Below are 20,856 nucleotides of genomic sequence, written 5' to 3'. Positions count from 1 at the left end.
CAAGGGTACTACAGAGGGTCAGAAAGCTCTTGGATTTCATCAGAAATAGCTTAATTTGTGTTCTGAAGATGAATGAAGGTCTTACCGGTTTGGAACGACATGAGGCTGAGTAATTAATGAAAAGGTGAACTATCCTTTTAAAGCATAAAACTGCTTCAAACGTAAAGACAAGGCATTTAAGCCAACTTCAAAGTTTGTTCGCAAACTTTAGGCTACTAATCTAGTTTTATTTAGAATGAGATGCATTGATGACTAACAGCAGGAAAATAGAGTTCATTTGGATTTCAAGTTGACTTTAAAAATCTGGTCAGCCAGGCAGTGAATTCTGTGACGTGGCAGAGGTTTATGTGTGTTTGCATATGTATGCATGTGTTTGTGTGTGTGTGTGTGAGTGTGTGTGTGAGTGAGTGTGTGTGTGTGTTGGTGATTGTCGGTATCTGCTTTACACCAGCGCGTGTTTGTCCCGATCGACACGTCGAGCCCTACGTGAATCCTGTGCTGCTGCTGCTGCTGCTTAGCTCCTGATAAGTGTTATCACGGAGGGCTTGTGTCGTTGTGTAGTTTACGCATCGGTTGTTACTTCTAAGAAACTGGACGGAGCGCAATAACGCCCCTCAGGCCACGAGCCGACAGAGAGTGAGATTCGATTAGCACAACAGGTTATTCACTCACACACACACACACACTTACTTGTTTTTATGGTTTACGGGGACTCTCCATAGGCGTAATGGTTTTTATACTGTACATACCATGAATTCTATTGCCCTACACCAACCCTACCCCTAAACCTACCCCTCACAGGAGACTTTCTGCATTTTTAGATTCTCAGAAAACTTTCTGAGTGATTTATTAGCTTGTTTACCCATGGGGACCTAAAAGAATTTCCCACAAGGTGAAAATTTACTGGTATTACTATCCTTATGGGGACATCTGGTCCCCATAACGTGATAAATACCACACACACTCTCACACACACAGACACACACACAGACACACACACACACTGACACACACACACGATCACACACACACACTGACACACAGAAGCTTTATTGATGAGGACTTTTCTCAGAATCAATGATAAGGGCATGTTGTCGCCCTGCAGCTCAAGCTAACCCTCACTCAAACGAACCTGTTGCCATTATTAGCTTGACAGCAGAACACACAACTCTACGCGCATCGCGTTTTTATATGTACTTATCAAACTCCGAAGACATTTGAATCCTCTGCTTCATGAGATATCTGACACAAACATACAGACCCCAGCCGAACATAACGACACAGACCGAGCCAACACATCTGTCCAAGCTGCTCGGATAAACGCCATGCCTTAGGTTTTATTTCATTTTATGTAGATTTAGAGTGTGTGTGTGTGTGTGAGTGTGTGTGTGTGAGTGTGTGTGTTCTGTTTTACTGCCTCATGAACTGTTTTATGGTTGTTTTTTCTGTTAAATGCTGCTGAAATCCATATAATCTTCAACAAAATAAACGTTTTTGTAGTTTAGACTATAGGCTTTGAGTCTATACAGAAAATGACTATGAAGCGACCCTGAGAAATAATCAAAGCATGAAACATGTGACCGCTAGCCCCGTCCCATCATGTCATACTGTACATTGATTCAATATCGTTTATCAATATCAGACCTTACATGACTCTGTAACTGAGGCCAAGCGGGTTCTGAATCAAATGGATTTTATTACATAAATGGCTGCTTTTTTCTCGAGTGGATAAACAGCCTTCCAGAAACCCGGTGATCATCTGGTGAATGGACTGAAAAGATGCCTTTTATTTTACTCGAGGCATTGTGAACAAAGAGAGACAGAAAGAGCTGATCATTATGAGGCCTGAACCAAGATTACAGCAGACCTTCCATTAGCGTTATTAATGCAGTGACGAGGACACACACTGAACACATGAATCAGAGGATCATGAAGCGTTCGAAGTCTGTCCCAAATCTCCATGAAGAGGAAGACTTCTCAAGTGAAGAAGAGGACTACAGTGCGGCTGAACTTTGCTCTGGTGCTGGTGAGAAGCCAGTCGTCGCAGGGGACAGTCCAGACAAAGTGTTTTATCATTCTGTAATGCTTCACTTGTTTCAAAGGCTGTATGTGGTATAAACTCTTCTGATCAGCAGGTTTAAAATAACCCAGTAATGATGCATGCGGATTATCAGTTCATGCAGAAGTGATCGGGTGCATGTTTAGCACTGAACACAATAAAGACAGAACGCATGATCACAGAACATGATGAATGTTTGAGCAGCTTTCACACACTGTTCACTGAGTAATGTATTCACCAGCAGCAGCACGGTTCTCCTCAACACACGGGTCTGTCTGGAAAACAGATTACTCCACTCTTATTTCAAACGGTGACAGCACTTATTCTCTTACCTCTCGTCAATTATTATTCTCACAATTCATATGCGGCTGTGTTTAATCATTAAAAGGACAGGACAGTTATTAATAGATGAATGGTGATCATTTATAGTTTAATGGGCTCTAGATGCATTCAGGGATCACATGTCCAGCATTCTGCATTAAAACACACAAGATTCTATCAAAAACATCGCTGGAACAGAATGAAAGTTAGAAGCGAAATGTTAAAAACACTCTGACGGCTGGAACCTTCTGATTCTGAACATTCTGCCACTTCATCCTCACGCTGCATTGCTGGATCCTTTCCTTTTCCTAATTTAGCCTTTTTCTTTCCAAAACCTGAAGCTCCTGAAGTGTTTCTACAGTCTCTTTTGAATGCGTTCACATCTGACGCATGAGATCAACACCTTTAGTTCAGTTGCACTGCAAACATCTACAGCATCATCCAACACAAACATCATTTGAGTTCTTAACTCATCCTCAACTCTTCATCATTCTTTTCAAGGGAATTCAGAAACAAATGAGTTTATGAAATGTGTCACTAAACCTGCAACCTTCATCAAAACTTTGCCACTTTTTTCCCAAATTTCCCTTATACCAAAAAGAAGTGTACTTCTAGTTTATTTTAAAGTATACTTAAGTACAGTTCAAGTATATTTTTAGTATACAAATATCAGTGTACTAGTAGTATACTCGTAAGTGTACTATTTAAATACTCCTTGGGACTAAATTGGCCCTCTTTCTAGTATATAAAAGTATACTTTAAGTATAACAGTAGTAAACATTGAGTACACAACTAGTTTACATCTATGTTTTTAGTTTGTACTGCAACTATACTAAAAGTGAACTTATAGGTATACTGATAGTTTACTAATTAAATACTTGTAGTAGCAATTTTAGTACACTTTAAAGTACAGTCTCAGTAAACGACTAGTTTAGTAGTTTTATACTGCAAGTACACTCATAAGTTTTCTTTAAGTGAACTTTACATCATACTATAAGTATACTATTATGTTGGCACTGCATTCAAAATATCACAAACACATCTCAAAAGCAAACATTTGCAAACACCTTTGCTATAATTTTATGAAATATATATGAAATTGAAAACCGAGTCAAAGTCTGAGATTAGTTTCCAGAGTTCATTATCTGCTCATCAAGTGAAGTAATTATCAGTACAGCTCTGGTGTCTATGTAAGGCATTATATAAATCTTACATAAACCCACACCTCCAATTAACTGACTGTTGTCAAGATGAATTCACTGACGTGAGGCCAGACTAGTGCATGCTGGGATAGATTCGTATTATAGATCAGAGGACAAACACAGATGTACACGTGTGTTCGGTCATACATGTGATTGTGTGTCAAACACAATCTTATCTGTAAGACACCAAGCATTTGTGTGTGTGTGTGTGCGCATGAGTGAGTGTGTGTGTGCGCATGTGTGTGTGTGCATGTACGCGTTTTTGTGACAAATGAGGCCATAAATGTGTATAATGACAAAGGTATGATAGGTATTACAAGGAGAAGGTGACTTTTCAGGACATTACCCCATGTCCCCACTTTTCAAAACGCTTATAAATCACACAGAATGGAGTGTATTGAAAATCTGAAATAGCAGAAAGTCTCCTGTGAGGGGTAGGTTTAGGGGTAGGGTTGGTGTAGGGCAATAGAATATACGGTCTGTACAGTATAAAAACCATTACGCCTATGGAGAGTCCCCACTTTTCACAAATGTAAACCTGTGTGTGTGTGAGTGTGTGAGTGAGTGTGTGTGTGTGTGTGTGTGTGTGTGTGTGAGTGTGTGAGTGTGTGTGTGTGTGTGTGTGTGTGTGTGAGTGAGTGTGTGTGTTTGTGTGTGTGTGTGTGTGTGTGTGTGTGTGTGTGTGTGTGTGTGTGTGTGTGTGTGGGCAGCATTGCATCGATAATCACCCCAAAGAATATTGGTGTAGTTCCTGTTTATTGCTCAGACAGCATTAGAGGCTTTTAACTTCACATCATGAGGCTTTATCCTAATCGATATTGATAAGGTAGTCACCTACTGTCTGTTCAGTTAGCATAGGGTTCATCATTAACTCAATGGTTTGTGCAATCCAGCAAGACTGGGCTTGTTACTGTCTGTCTTGTCATTCCACATCAGTAGTTCTGCTTCAGGAGGAGAAGCCAGGCTTTTGTAATGGCTGAACAGAGGAGAGTTTCATTTAATGATGTATCTCTCCTGCTCTCTTCCACGTTCTCCAGTGGAGTTCATAACACAGCCATGGACGTGAGCACCTCTCTGAAGATGAGCTCTCTGACCACCCAGAGTCTCTTCAGCTATGTGGAGTTTGTGTGTGTGTGTGTGTGTGTGTGTGTGTGTGTGTGTGTGTGAACATGATCTTACTGTAGTTCTAGACTAAATATCAACATGTGTTTACTCATCTCACTGCACACAAACACATTCAGTGTTCCTCAAAATGAATAAAAACAGTCAAATGCAAACTCAGAATATTATACAATCCTGCAATAATTAAATATGTTAAATAAGACAAATATAATTTTAAATCCAATTTTATTAACCAATGTCTTTGCTTCTGACCTTTAATGATCCAATTCAATCATACTAATAAGCAACAATTACACATTTGTGTTTTATTTTAGTTATTGCTGAATAGTGCTGAACTTTCTTCTCCTGCGTCATATTCTTCATGTGATTAGTTTGAGCGGCGCCCTCTACTGTACAGACGAGAATTTATATTTCCTTCAGCCTGAGACGCATTCACTTCACTTTTGTTGTGAAAGAGCTTTTACGCTTGTAAAACTTTTTTATTTTAAAAACAAACAATCAAGCCCCACCCAGATTTAAAAAGTAACTCAAAAGTAACTGAACGCATTACTTTCCATAAAAAAGTAACGTATTAGTTACTTTTTTTAGGGAGTAGTGCAACATCGTGATGCATTACTTTTAAAAGTAACTTTCCCCAACACTGGCTCTTACCCTAGTAACTTACTACACTACAGCAAACACTGTGGAAGGCCTGCTGATCAGGAACGACTCACACTTGTTTGAATTTATCTAAACTCTCAGGAGAAAAGCTGTCCTGTCCAAATAGGGTCATAGATTGGCTTCTCTGAGAAGAACGCGTCCGGAGGCCCTTCAGTCACATAATCACATGAAAACGGCTGCGCATGTTTTACGATGCCCTTCATATTAACTGCATTAGTGTGTCCCTCTTCTGGCTCCTGATTAAACATTGATTCACAGCAGAAAATGAAACTCAGACCCTGCTGAGTAAATGATTCCTGCAGTGCGAGGAGGATCGCTGAGCGCTCTCTACATGGAGGAAAGCCAACCATGAGACGAAAGCAGCATACGTTTTAACACACACACTTCTCTCACACACTGCATTTCATGTTTATCTTTGCTGAGCTCTCACTCAACTACTCCAGGTTTCCCAATAACGTTACGCTCTTAAAGGAATAGATAACCCAAAAATGAACATGTGTTTAGAGCTGTTTTGGACGGCTCTGTGCAGATTTCTCTCCTGATTCAGACCAGAACACTTTTTCACTGGAGGAAGAAATGAAAGAAAGCCATGCAGGTTTAGAAGGACAAGAGTAAATGATGACAGAAGGATGATTTGTGGTCAGACTGTCCCTTTGTCGGTCTTTCCAGGAGTGAGGTGTGAGTTGTTCATATGGAAATGAGGGTTGTGCTGGTTAATGAACTAAAATCACCTGCTGAATAGAGACAGAAACACTTGAGGCTGAGGTCAAAGATGACGAATTGCTCTTTCTAGTGAAGCAAACGCATTTAAATCCGTGTCTGTGAGCCGCTCTATCATTACTGCTCTCGGTACTCAGTGTGACAGATGGGAAGAGCAAGAGAAACGCTGCTGTCTCTTCAGCGTGACTCATGTTTCTGCGTGTCTTGAGAGCATTCTGGGAAATCACTGCAAACGCAGTGTGGACAACAATCCAGCCGCTCCAATCTGCTCACAAACGACGAGCTCCTTCCACAGGTTTATGACAGCTTTGCCTGTCGATGAGTAACTGAGGAACGCATCCTGACAGCTGTAATTGTAATGGAGAGTGAACTTCATCAGCACAGAATCAGCTCTGAAACTGTCTGAAGTGTTGGCTCAGTGTTGATACACTGCAGGGCTAGTTCTACAGGCTCTGAAAGGAATAAATCACCCAGAAACTAAGCATTCTGAGAATGAAATTTGTCCAATCAGTGGAAGTCATTGTTCACTAAAATGAGTCTGGTTAGAAACATTCAGTAAATGCTCAAGTCCTCTGGGTTTGGAATGACATGATCGAGGGTGAGTATGCGATGACAGGAGGAAGATTTATGGGTGAACTGTAGCTTTAAGATTTCAGGTTCAGATGCCGTTTCTGTCTGCACTCCTCTCATCTGAAATAGTCCTGCGGAGAGACAAATTAATTTTCCATTCATTTCTTTTCTAAATATAGGGCCTAATAATATCTGATGAAGTCTCTCAGTGCATATGTGTCCCTGATATATTTGTAGCAATAGCCAACAATACATTGTATGGGTCACAATTATACATTTCTCTTTTATGCCAAAAATCATTAGGATATTAAGTAAAGATCATGTTCCATGAAGATATTTAGTAAATCTCCTACTGTAAATATATCAAAACTTAATGTTTGATTAGTAATATGCATTGCTAAGAACTTCATTTGAACAACTTTAAAGATGATTTTCTCAATATTTAGATTTTTTTGCACCCTCATATTCCAGATTTTCAAATATTGTCCGATCCTAACAAACCATACATCAATGGAAAGATTATTTATTTAGATGATGCATACATCTCAATTTCACAAAATTGACCCTTGACTGGTTTTGTGCTCCAGGGTCACATATGAGCTGAGAAAAACCCACATTCATAATATTTCTTATATTAAGAAGACGTTTGAAATGGCTTTATATGAAGTGTCTCATCTTTCCCTCTGCTTTCCTCACGATTCTAACAAATACTGCAGAGCTGCAAAGATGTGACACTGTACATGTGAAGAAATTAAGTGAAAAAAGGACCAAAGAAATGAAAGAGCACATTCTCTGGTTCTCAGCCGTGTGTTTATATTCAGAGAAGCGCCTCCTGCTTCAGTCCACACCAGCTACAGCGAGTCGTTCTTTATAAGGAGCTTTCTGAAGTCTGCTTTCATGGCTTGTTGGTTCTGAAATGTTGTTTCCAGGCCCTTCAGCACACAATCATCACTCAGCAAACACACAGAATGAGCAGATACTGCAGTTTAAACGAGAGCTGAACAAGCTGTTCATCAGCGCTCTCTGTCTCTGTGACTGTGCCCTGGAGTCTCTGTCACTATGGATGAGTCTCTCTTGAATCTGCAGCGACGCTCCGTGAATGATGAAGCCAGAGAAATGCTGTTTATTCCAGAGAGAGGCGTATCTTCACGGAACAGCGTGTTATGAAGGATGTTTCTGTTCAGTTTAGTTCTGTGCTCCTAGTTTAATTTTAATCTTTAGCATTATTTATCTGTGCCACACATGACCTGTCTGTGATATATCCTGATGAAGTTAGCCTGTCCATATATCAAAAAAGCATAAAAATAAATAAATAAACAAGAGCGGGCATTATTTGATAGCAGATCTGTCCCTGAACAACTAAAAATGCTCAAACTGGAGGTCAAGGCTTGGCTGGTTAGCAGGGTTCAGTAAAGTACTGATGAGTATCAGCCTTTTTGTTCCAAAGAAACCTGTTCACCAGTGGCTTCCCTGTAGCAGTTCTGTGAACATTTCAAAAAGATGCATTTCTAATTTATAGTGATGCATAATCACAGTCTTGAATTATGGGGTTGGATAAGGTATTTTAAGACAGAATAAGAACACACTTCACTTTTAACTCGGCCTCAAACAGCAGCACCGATTCATTCTGAGCCTCATTCAGACGAGTAAACCAGCCTTACTCTAAAAAACACGATCAAAAGCAGCCTGAGGCGCATCGATAGTGACGATAACACTTCATTCATTCAGATCTGCTGGTTTGATCGTATGCTGCTTTAATGTGAATTGACATGGATTGCTGTGTTGTGTTGTGACCTGTGTGTCGTGCTTGTGATGATCATTCAAGTCACCTTTATTATCAATTATTTTATACAGTACAGATTGTTTCAAAGCAGCTTTACGGTGATAAACAAGAAAATAATGATTGAATTATGCAAACAGAAGTCAATTCTGCTGTAAACAGTATAATAGTAAACAGGCATTATTCTATGCGCTGCAGAGAGAAGCGCGTCAGTGAATGAAATGTCACAGTTTTGCCTAGATTTATGCTTTCAGTTTGAATGGAAATCTTATATTATTGTATTACAGCAAGTCGATCTAAAACAGTGATTGTGTTTTAACAGCTGTCAACAAGGTGCTCATGAGTGAACACTAGCCAGTCTACATCAGAGCCACAAACACCTACACAGCAACCATCCAGAACACCCTAGCAACTGCATAACACCACCCTAGCAACCATCCAGAACACCCTAGCAACCATTTAGAACTCCACAGCAACGGCCTGTTTTATGGCTATGAGCTTGATGCAGACAAAAACAACCTTATTCACAAATCAACTCAACATCATATTTTAAAAACCCAGAGGATTCTCGAGTCTGAATGACATCATTAAACCTCATGTTCATGTTGTGCGTGGCGTGTTCGAGTGCATCAGCTTCAGGGCAAACGCCACACAGCTCTCAGTAACACTCACATCTGAGGACCATAAAAATAGCCCTGTCTGTGACTCAGACTGAAAAACTGCAGCATTAAAGAAACCTTCATTTATTAGTGATAAAACACACACACACAAAACATCAATATATGGCATCACAAGACAAAAAGGTGTAATTAACTGAAGAAAAACTGCATTTCAAAAGCAAAAGAAAAACATATTTTAGTCTGTCTGTGCATGAAAATAATTATATTGCAAATAATTCACATATTCATTTATATTATGCTTCAGGCTATAGATATAGAAATATCTATGCATTAATTGATAAAGATTCTTGAAAAAGGCTTCAGGAGCACCAACAAGACACACTTCATCATCATGATGTTTAACAAGAGTGACACCTGCAGTAAAACACATTACAATGTTTCTAATTCAGCAACGACAGATTTGAGCTCCTGATTCTCATCGTGACTGAAACACAATAAGTCTCTTTAATTTCTCTTCCTCTCAGTAAATCATAGGAACTAATAACAGCACGCGATCCTGATCCTGAGCGAATGTTCATTCACCGTGATTCACCAGAACACTGACGCAGTCTCTGCACAACACAAAGAGCAACAGAGAATGACCTTTAGCAGTTTAGCAGGCGTCTGATTGGCTGACACACTGGATATTTGGGTTGAAGTGTTCTGGAACAGTGTTGTAAACACAACTTAACCACTGATTTCTAGTCGTGCCCTCTTTTGGAAGACCAAACAAAGTAGTTTCGCTTTCACAACGAATCACACAGCGTCGTCATGACACGGCAAGCGTGGGGGGTGGGTCTTCGAGCCGGGATTCGAACTCGGGACGCAGCGCAGTATGCAAGGCTATAGGCGCTGACCGATATAGTTTAGCTTTGTTAAGTCATTTTATGTTATGGCAATATTGATTTTGAAAGTTTAAGGACATGCCACAACAAAGATGAAAATGAAAAATTAAACAACTTTTCTATTTTATTAAATTTTTTGAGTCACGAAAATGTATTTTAGTTAAGTTTCAGAAATCGTATTTTATTTTTATTTTAGTTAACTTTTTTTTTTTTTTAATGTAGCTTTCATTTTCATTTTACAATGATAACCTTAAGACAGAGATGTAGGAGTAGAAAATAATGGAAGAATTGACATTCCTGTTGTCGTCTTCACTCTCATTCCGAAGCTTTGGCACATTCCAGCTGGTCATTACTCGTATGAGGACGAGAGACGCTCCTTAATGAAGTAAATGTGCTTCACCGAGGGCCGTGCAGACACACATCACCCGGAGACCGGCCCGAGGTGTGTTAAGCACTTCATCAGCATGCATCTCGAGGACACGCTCATTACAGCCTCCATTATCACCAATCAACTCCAATCAAAGACCTTCGCTGTGCGGCCCGGACTCACGGCGGCTCATTCGGATCAATCCAGACTCTAGAGCGACGCCGGGTGAGAGTTTCTAGAGGCTCCAGTGAGACGCACAGCATGCAGAACTCCAGAAACCAGTCTCGGGTCAGCTCTGACGGGCAAGCTTCAGGATAAAGAGAAACAAACGATGAAATGCAACTGAATCACATATAATCATCAGAACAGAAAACAATACATACACTGAAGAGTTTTCACTCACATTTCACAAACCATTACAAATAAATGACAAGTAACACACTGAATTAAACAAGAAATGTAGAAAAATGTATGGTATTTTCTAAGATACTCGTATAATCAGTGTAGTGTTTAAGGGAGGTTCGCGCCGCAAAAAAAAGGCTTATCTTAGTTTTTTAGTCTTGTTTCTAATCAAAATATCTAAAAGTTCTTAAATCAAGTTGCATGTACTAGAGAAGCGAAATGACGTAAGATATTCAATCTTGTTTCCAGGGGAAAACTAAATGAAGTGAACTTTGCTTAAAACAAGTCAAATATCTGACACTGAGGCAAGTAAATGACTCTTAAAGCAAGATTATATTTCGCACCCCACCGGCAGACATTTTTACTTGTTTTAAGTAAAATTCACTTCATTTAGTTTTTTCACCTGGATCTTGATTTAAGAACTTTTAGATATTTTGACTAGAAACAAGACAAAAATACTAAGTTAGTTAAGTTAGTCTGAGGTGAATTATTGTCTCCTAGAAACTTCAAACATCACAATTCAATAGATATTTCAATGTTAAGCTGCTGATCTGGAGTCAGTCTCTCTGTGTCTCTGTGTCTCTGTGTCTCTGTGTCTCTGTGTCTCTGGATGAAGGAAAGGCCTTGAGTTGAGCAGCTGATGTTCTCTGAGATCCAGCAGCAGAACAGATGCATCATGAGACGTGCTTCTCTCTGCACTGCCACAGAAACACAGCCTGTGAGTGTCAGTCTAAACTATTCATCTTGTACAAACTACATTTATTTGGTTATACGACAATAAAACACTGACTTTATCTTGATTCAGGTAATATAAAGGTAAAAATACTATTAATTCTATACTATACTATGACAGATATTGACACGTGTGTAAATGTGATTTCTAAGATCTTCAGCATGTCTCAGATGGAACGATCTTTTAATTAGCCAGCAGAGGACGCTGCTGCGCTGCTCATGAATAATGCAAATCAGCTGCTCAGTGGTGATTGGTCACATAATTCACACATGATCGTGACATCACTGATTATCACTAGATCAAACCATCAGCTTGTGGTTGAGAGTCTGTAGGGTGTGTTAATGTTCCTGTGTGTGTGTACGTGTGTGTGTGCGTGAGAGAGAGAGAGAGAGAGTGTGTGTGTGTGTGTGTGTGTCCCCACAAGGATAGTAATACTAGTAAATGTTGACCTTGTGGGGACATTTTTGAGGTCCCCGTGAGGAAACAAGCTTATAAATGATACAGAATGATTTTTTTGAGAAAGTAAAAATGCAGAAGTCTCCTGTGAGGGGTAGGTTTAGGGGTAGGGTTGGTGTAGGGCAATAGCACATACAGTTTGTACAGTATAAAAACCATTACGCCTATGGAATGTCCCCATAGAACATGGAAACACAACATGTGTGTGTGTGTGTGTGTTGTCACTCCCACATCATATTGCTCTTGTCAAACCAGTTTCTCTGGATCTGATGCAAATCAGTGTGTGTTTTTCAGTCTACAACTGAATAAAATGGTGAGAATTGAGTTTCCAAGAGTTTCCACAAACAACCCCTGACACTGCTTCCACTCAATACAGTAATCCCTTGATTAATTTGGGTTTCCTCCTCATAAGTAGAGCACAGACGCCAGTTACTGTCGTCTCTGTGTGGTTTCTCAAACGAGAAACTGTGACACACACGAGAGAAACAGGGCAAGACGAGACTCGACCGCGGGGCGGTTCCTGGCTCTTTATTTCCGTCTCATTGGCTCAGAGAGTGAGTTTCAGTGTCTTCAACACCTTCAGTTCCCTTCATACCCGAGACGCTGCTGGACGCTCACAGAGATGGCAGGAATGCTGGGAATATTTGAGATATGTCTGCTCTGCGCTGGTAAGTAAGCTTTAATCTGTTTGAATGTGTGTGTGTGTGTGTGTGTGTGTGTGTTTACTCATCAGTGTGTAGGTGAGCCCGAACGACAATCACACTCACCTCTGGGTCACTTCATACGCTTCTGAATAGAGCAGACAAATAAAGTTCAGAATGAATGAAATGTTACTTTCACACTAAGGTCACAGCTAGTAGTTTTCCACCTGAATCTCAGTTATGGGATGGTAACCATGCTGTTTTGGCTGTAGGCCGTGTCTCAGATCTCACCTGATCGCAGCGGCGGCTCTGAGCCAACGCCCCTAACACACCGAGCACCCCAAACCCCCGCAGAACACTTCACCTCCACATCATCTCAAGGCTTTCTCACACACCGCAATGAAATAACATGAGAGCAAACTGATTTTTTCTCTCGAGCTAAAAACCTCCGTAATCTCGCTCTGAGAACTCCATTAGGTCTCACGAGATGTGAAAGACAAACAGTTGAGCAGTAACAATATAAGTAATTCATATACCTTTTTGTCATAATTGTTGGTATGTTTTTCTGTGGGTAACAGTACTGGTTAAAGTTGGGAATCATTAAGATTTTTAAAAGAAGATTTCTGAAAGAAGTCACCAGGGCTGCATTTATTTGATCAAAAATACAGTAAAAATTCTGAAATATTTTTAATATTTAAAACAGCTATGTTCTGTGTGAATATGTGTTAAAGTGTAATGTATTTCTGTGATGTGCAGCTGTATTTTCAGCATCATTCCTCCAGTCTTCAGCGTCACATGATCTTCAGAAATCAGTATAATATGCTGATCTGCTGCTCGAGAAACATTTCTGATTGCTTTCTTTCAATTCATCAAAGAATATCCTAAAAGTAATCTATCACAGCTATTTTAAATTGTACTAATATATTTCACAATACTCCTGTTTTTCCTTGATCAAATAAATACAGCCTTGGTGAGCAGAAGAGACTTCTTTTTAAAACATTTAAACAATGTCAAGACGATGCAGTGTTAAATGCAAACTATAGTTCATGAAGTGCTTTCTATTCACATTTCTGTGTTTGACAGGGCTTCACATGACGTCAGGCATGACCGTAAACATCCCAGATAAAGTATATAAGATTGCGAGGGGCGATAATGTGGTGATACCCTGCGTTTTCACACCGAGTGCAACTCTCTCATCAATATCATGGACGACAGATCCAGACGTCAAGGACGAACCAGAGGTAATAAACAGACAGATTCATCACAGGAATCATTCAGTACAGAACAGCTAACAACACTTGTGCTCGTGCATATATCCCCGCTGACCTAAGCGTGGCCACCTCACTCAAAACTGCAGTTTTTGTTCCTTTTCTTGACAAGAAATGCATTTATTAAAGCGCGCAACCACCGTATCTCTTCATGACCACATCAAACGGGAGACTTTTCAGACTTTTCACGTATGTATAGCATCACATTAAAGAACGTCGCTCAAATGTATGTACTAAAAGATTGTGCAACTTGAGATCACAATATAAGTGCAAGTTTTTATTTTTTTTATTTATTGCACAAGTAAACTAGAAAACATGCGCTATTTTTTTATAATTTTTTTTACAAACGAAAATGAAACCATTTCAATGCATAAAATAACTCATTTTGCATTCTGGCATTTATGTGCTGTTGACTTCCGGCCTTTTTTTCTTCTTCTTTTTCTTTTTATCACTATCTGCATGTCTCATCTATGAGTATGCAATTTTGGAGAACAAGCTTTTGGGGGGTTTGAGAACCAGAACCAAGCTGACTGAGCAATAAAGCTAGTGAGCCCCTTTATTAAAATACCTGGAGGTGGGGAATAATACACACATTGTTATATTCACTCAGCATTACTTGATCTAATTCACAAATATCTCAATTACAATTTAGTAGAAATTAATTGTATCCAGTTGTGTTTTAGGCACTAGCACAGTCCAATACTTTATAGTCAATCACATTTTTATATTGAAATAATGAAGATTTCTGTGCCTCCCCAGACTGCTGGCCCCTCACTGGACACCCCTATAAAAACATCCCGGCTCCGCCAAGCCTGCTGGATGAAACAATAGAAACCATCACAGAAATTCTTATGGTTTCTACTACAAATACCATTACAAACCATCAACTTTTAACCAATAAAACAACTAAAATGGTTTCCTGTTGTGTGTTTTAGGACATATTCTATTTTAACAAGCCACCAACAGAAGGTGACCAGTTGCCAGTAGAGACCCACAGGGTCCATTACAGTTGCCATTAAAACCAACACAAGTCCCATTATAACCAGTACAAATTCTGTGATGGTTTCTATTGGTTTTTTTTTCAGGGATGGAGCTGTGTTAATGTTTTGTGATTGATTGTACTGTTTTTATACAGATTAACGTCGTAGGTTACTTCACTGCCGGGAATAAAACTAAGATATACAATAAATATAAAGGCCGGGCAAACATAGAGGTGAATCTGCAGAAAGGAACAGCCAACCTGCAGCTCAAGAGCGTCACCAGCGCCGACACACGGGACTATGAGTGCAAAGTTCAGGATCCGGACGATGAGGAGGGCCGTCTGTCTGACAAGGCCAGTCTCGTGGTCCTGGGTAAGAGACGCCACCGTCCTCCGAACCCTGCAGACAGATGCTTATGAACGACTGTACTGTGTGTGTGCAGGATCAGCGGTCAGATCTCTTCAGTAATCAACACTCAAGTCCTGTGCTGGCAAAATGAGTCACATTGAGCAAATGTTCAAAAATGAGTTATTTTTATTTTCAGTTATCTATAAAGTCGATAAGTCAGCAAAGTTCATTTTGAGAAAAATCGAGTTAAAGTTTTTTTTTTAACAATATTTATTTTTAAAGCACATTTAAAAAACAACCAAAGCTGACCAAAGTGCTGTATAGAATAGAATAAAAAACTCAGAAATAAAATGAATAAAACAAGAACACCAAGTGTTCTGAAGGTTCCAAAGCAAAATCACCAGCAACGTTGCATCTTTTCCTCCAGTTCTTTTCTTAATTATAATTACTGTATTATGCAGCTATTTTTATTTTATCTTTGTTAATATAAATAAGAACAGATGCAAAAAAACTATACAGATATAAGAAAGAAACAAATAATGCATTACCGTTTTCATTTTACATCTAAACAAAAGCATTAAAATAAGAAAAACAAATAATCAAATGTAAAAATACATTTAGTGTGTTCGTTACAAATAAACTGATTATTAAAACTACAACCTTCAAAGCATCCTAAGTGTATATGACTTTCTCCTTTCAGACAAATCCAATCCGAGTTATATTTAAAAACGTCCTGGCTCTTCCAAGCTTAATAATGGCAGTGGATGGGTGTTTCTTTTCAACAGTCCAAAAGAAGCCTAAAGTGCATTCATCCATAATAAAAAGTGCCTCACACGGCTCCGGGGGTGAATAAAGGCCTCCTGCAGCGAATCAATGAGTTTTTGTAAGAAAAATATCCATATTTAAAACGTTATAATCACTGATCTCTAGCTTCCGCTAACTGTCATACGCGCGTTCACCATAGAACGCCTTTCCAGCGGATGACGAAGGACAAGAAGTGAAGAGAAGTGCAGAGGAGAGAGCAAAACAAAACACCGGTCACGAATTAGACGAGGATTTGTAAAGAAAATGTCAGAGGATTTCGTTATAAGCCACGAGGACACTGGTTCTCCTTTGCTAAAGTAAGGAAACTTTGCTTCCTTTGCTCCTGTTAACAAACGTTAGTTCTCGCGAGACTAGCATATTCTCACCAGAGCTTACGCTACGCTGATGTCCTATACATCATCCATCGGAAGGACTTCCGACAGTTTGCGCAAGCAAGAGAAAACTGTTTATAACGTTTTAAATATGGATATTTTTCTTAAAAAACGCATGGGTTCGCTACAGGAGGCTTTCATTCACCCCTCCGGAGCCCCCTGAGGCACTTTTTACTATGGATGGACGCGCTTTATTGGACTTCTTTTGGACTACTGAAAAATAACAGCCATTCACTGCCATTATAAAGCTTGAAAGAGCCATAATAATTTTTTTTATATAACTCGGATTGGATTCGTCTGAAAGAAGAAAGTCATATACACCTAGGATGCCTTGAGGGTGAGTAAATCATGGGGTAATTTTAATTTTGGGTGAACTAACCCTTTAAGACAACAGATTATGTTTGCGTGAACTTAAATACTGTAATTCTGTGTATATGTGTCGGGATCACGTGCTTTTAGAGGTGCCTTTATGCGGGAGAAAAGGTACTCCTCTTAGAAAATGTACAAATAAAGATAATTGTAGATGTTTAATTCCTATTTGGAGTTGGGATTGCTAGACGAGGGCTTAATGACCCAATTTTTGTGAAAACCTCAAATTCGACTAAAATCTAAATTTTTTCACTTTTTTGCGTTTCGCTCAAAATCAGCCTGTGTGCATTCACACTCATTTTGCCAGCACGGTCCCAAATGTGCATGCTACGATGACGTGTGTGTTCTTGTTGTGTGCCAGTGGCTCCATCACAACCCATCTGCAATGTTGTCGGGAAGGCAGAATACTTCGAGAACATCGAACTGAGCTGCCGCTCGGAGGAGGGGACGCCGACACCGACCTACAAATGGCAAAGCTACAACGTCAATAACATCCCTCGACCGCTGCCACTCAAGGCCTCTGAACGTGCGTGTGTGTGATGCTGCTCAGACACATGCTGAGAGCTTCTTCTCCTGCATCGATAATGAGTGTGTGTGTGTGTGTGTGTGTGTGTGTGTCTCTCCTCAGAAAACGGGGCTTTGTCGCTTGTCAATATTTCCATGGACACGTCTGGCTACTACATCTGCACATCCACCAACGAAATCAGATCTGCGAAGTGTAATGTGACCCTGCGCGTCGATCCGCGTAAGAAACTAAGAACTGATCGATCTGTCGTAACCTATAGTCATGACCAGTGTTGGGCTCGTTACTCAAAACATTTAATTTATTACTCGTTACTAGCTACTCCTTTCAAAAGTAACATTATTACTTTACTTATTACTTTCTGGCAACAGTAATTAGTTACACTACTAGTTACATTACTTTTGCTGCACGACCAACATAAATTGTAATTGCGTATCTTACCCAAACAATTCTTCTGAAATTTTACTATTTCTGTCTAATCATTTGGCCAAAATCCACACTGGATCGCAGTCAGAAGTTATTACAAACACTCAGTGGTGATTGATAGTGACGTTTAAATAAAAGTGTTGTATTAACCTCATTAATTGTCATGTGTAGCTTGAAGCTAATTGTAGCTATAATTTCTGTTACCCATATATGATTATATCTTATGATGAATTTTATCTGAATCTTCCCATCTTGCCTGCTGCACTGGTGCTTCATGCGTTCACGAGTCGTGAAAATTCTGAAAATAAATCTAGGAAATATTGCATTGTTGGACTTCAAATCAGTGGGCGAGCTGTTTTATGGATGGCAACTGTAATATTATTACACTTTAGTTTAAGGCGTTACATGTATTTACTCTTGTAATAACAATTGATTATGCATAATTGCATGCAAGTAACCCTAAGCCGAACCTTAATCCTAACCATATAGTAAGTACATGTAGTTCATTAATATTACAAAGTATTTAAATATATAACTACACTGTAACAAAGACGCCAAAGACAATAAAGTGTAACCCTGAAATCTTATTAGTATTTATTTACCCTACTAGTTACTGCTCAAAGTAATATTATTACTAGTAACTAGTTACTGCCCAACCCTGGTCACGACTAACCCAACCGTCTCTTGTCCTCTAGCGTCCTTGAACATGGCCTCCACGGCGGGGATCATCGGGGGCGTTGTTGGCGTGGCTGTTTTTGTGGGAATCATCATCTGCTGCTGCTGCTACTGCCGTCGCCGGAGGGAAAAGGCTGAGGAATACGCAATGGGGTACGTGAGAAACACATCTCGCACAGCTCGCTGTGGGCGTCCGCTCAGCTTTATTCCTCTGTGTTCGCAGGACTCCTGAAGGAGGAGAGTTCACAGACAAGGACCCTGTAGAGAAAGAGGACGACCGCGACGAACACGTGAACTACGAGGAAGAGCGTCGCGTGAAAAGCGCAGACAGACTCGATCTGCCTGACGACCGCAGCGAGAGGAGCTACGATCGCCGCAGCGACTACGACGACCGAAGAGATCACTACACCGACAGACGAGACGATCGCAGTGACCGGCGCGAGAGGTACGACAGAGACGACCGCCGCGACAATGGCAGAGAACGTTATGATGATCGCAGAGACCGCTACGATGACCGTCGCGACCACTACGACGATCGCAGAGACCGTCATGATGATCGCAGAGACCGCTACGACAGCGACCGCTACGACAGCGACCGCTACGACAGTCGCGACAGACCGCCCAGCATTCCACCGAATAAACCCAAAGAACCGAGGAACTGAGTTCAGCAGACGCGGAGTCGATCCTCAGAAATACGCAGAAACTAGAGAAAATGGACAACTAATCCACTTACTAAAAAACTAATAGTTTTTGTGTCTCATATGCTAGATATGAGATTTGACCGAATAAGGGCATGTTCACACTTGGCGTCTTTTTTGACAAGAAAAAGTTGACAAGAGCGCTTTATAGTAAAATAAAAAGCTGGTAGCGTTTTAACAACAGTAGCCTAGTGCTGTGCTGCAGAAATGTAGAGAAAACAGTCGGCTCTTGCGTTGGCTTTTGAAGTTTTGAAGGAGGAGAATGTCGGTTCACAATGACGTTTGTGTGTGCGGGACATTATACGGGGAAGGATACGTATGGTGCTTACAACAATTTAGTCCGGGAGCTCCGGTTGGATGATGCACGGTTTGCAGAATATTTTAGACTAGACAGAGTTTTGTGCTCACATCGTACAACTCCTTGTGCTCCAAAGCTAGTGCCATCTATCTACCGGCTATCTTCTCCATTTCTTCTTGTTGTTTTTGTTGTTATGGAAACGACTCGCTGCTGGCTTCTCATTGGTCAGCTGTCAAAAAGGCACTTGATGTAGGCCGTTTTTTTCAGAAAATTTTAACTTCTTTCAACTTGAAAAGAGCTGCGGAAAAAGACGCCAACAGTGGCATTTTAAAAAGCACTCAGGACTTTTTTGAAAACACGGCTTATTCCCGTGTGAAATAAAGCAATAATCCCCGTGAAGCCGTGGTTTACAGTGAATTTATAACAGCTAAGGGGCGTTGTTAGGTTAATTCACTGTAAACCACGGCTTCACGGGGGTTATTGCTTTTATAAAACGGTTATTTCATATACGTAGTAAGGTTTCACAAAATAAAACGGAGCAAATAAAGTGTAATGATATTAATAAACACAGTATTCTTCCACCAAACAATGTAGCTCCTCAGAAACAGTTGTGGTTGCTACAAAGTGGTTGCCGAGCAACACACAAACGTAAACAAAGGTGTGTGTTACTTTGTAGCGTCATTTACAACAGCTTCGAACGCGGCTCAGCCAATCAGAGCCAAGCACCGGAACTCTCCGCTTTATAATGTAAGATGCTGGCGGCTTCAAAAAAGACTCCAAGTGTGAACATAACCTAAAAGGGCTTTAATAAATCTACCACTGACACACTTCAGTGTCGTGGCCATTTAGTCTCTAATGCGTTTATATTTTTTAATGTGAAATACTCTTATAACGGTGTGTAAGCGGGATGATGGGGTTGGTTTGCTTTGATTTTACTGCTGTTCACTTGTATTGTGAAAAGCCGTAGCTGTATTCACGTCTATGTTCAAAAGAGCCTCGTCTCATATTTACTTTATTTTTCAGATTTTTGTTGACATGTTTCATGTGGGATTTTTCTAAACTCGTGTCTTCTTAACTGCATTTATAGGAGTAAGTATATGTGAATCAGTTCATTTCAGTTTCATTTGTTTTTGTATGGTTTCAGAATAAAACATTGATGCAAAAGTCTTCTGTTGGAGGACAAATAGGTTTCACTGAAGTTCCTGATTCAGTTGTTTAACATTCAAGCTTCTGTTTAAAACTGTGACCGAGTGAAGCTGAACTGCGGTGGTTAGTTTCCTAACTATAACACATTTGGCCCTCAGCGCTGGTCATCTATTGTCCAACCACTTCTCTCTTCATTATGATTCATTGTTAAAAGTGGTCCTGTTGCTCTTGATGACGTCAATCTGTGAGTTTTGCACCTGGCCATTTTCAGCTAGGATGTAATTAAATATAATTATTCTTAAACATTAAAGTTGAATCATGTCAAGGAAAACATATTCACCTGTATATGACAGAAATGTTTTGTTCAACCTAGAGAAGATCATGCTGGATGT

The 20,856-nt window shown here is 40.0% G+C and overlaps 1 protein-coding gene across 3 annotated transcripts; it reads left to right on the top strand.

Moving 5' to 3' along the window:
• Positions 1 to 12,382: 12,382 nt before the first annotated feature.
• gpa33a (glycoprotein A33 (transmembrane), paralog a) lies at positions 12,383 to 19,652 on the top strand. Of its 3 annotated transcripts, none has more exons than XM_016256283.1 (8): positions 12,383 to 12,564; positions 13,621 to 13,778; positions 14,941 to 15,157; positions 17,060 to 17,224; positions 17,327 to 17,443; positions 18,343 to 18,475; positions 18,546 to 18,786; positions 18,841 to 19,652. In XM_016256283.1, exons 1-8 carry the CDS (start codon positions 12,519 to 12,521, stop codon positions 18,982 to 18,984), a joined length of 1,221 nt encoding a protein of 406 aa, XP_016111769.1. In that variant the 5' UTR covers positions 12,383 to 12,518; the 3' UTR covers positions 18,985 to 19,652. The 3 variants fall into 3 exon arrangements, with proteins under 3 accessions (XP_016111769.1, XP_016111768.1, XP_016111767.1); XM_016256282.1 differs by having other exon boundaries at positions 18,546 to 18,864; positions 18,901 to 19,652; XM_016256281.1 differs by having other exon boundaries at positions 18,546 to 19,652.
• Positions 19,653 to 20,856: the final 1,204 nt, after the last annotated feature.

This window comes from Sinocyclocheilus grahami, unplaced genomic scaffold (genome assembly GCF_001515645.1).
Source record: "Sinocyclocheilus grahami isolate Dianchi unplaced genomic scaffold, SAMN03320097.WGS_v1.1 scaffold1411.1, whole genome shotgun sequence".
NCBI classification, from domain to species: Eukaryota; Metazoa; Chordata; class Actinopteri; order Cypriniformes; family Cyprinidae; genus Sinocyclocheilus; species Sinocyclocheilus grahami.
The sequence above is the reverse complement of the archived record's forward strand: the minus strand, read 5'-3'. Positions and strand labels throughout refer to the sequence as shown.

What these genes read in the sequence shown, in the direction of transcription:
- gpa33a (XM_016256281.1), top strand. Translation starts at nt 12,519, where the DNA reads ATGGCAGGAATGCTGGGAATATTTGAGATATGTCTGCTCTGCGCTG. An exon ending in ACGTCAAGGACGAACCAGAG is followed by an intron (nt 13,779 to 14,940) that starts GTAATAAACAGA and finishes GTTTTTATACAG; the next exon opens with ATTAACGTCGTAGGTTACTT. An exon ending in GACCCTGCGCGTCGATCCGC is followed by an intron (nt 17,444 to 18,342) that starts GTAAGAAACTAA and finishes CTTGTCCTCTAG; the next exon opens with CGTCCTTGAACATGGCCTCC.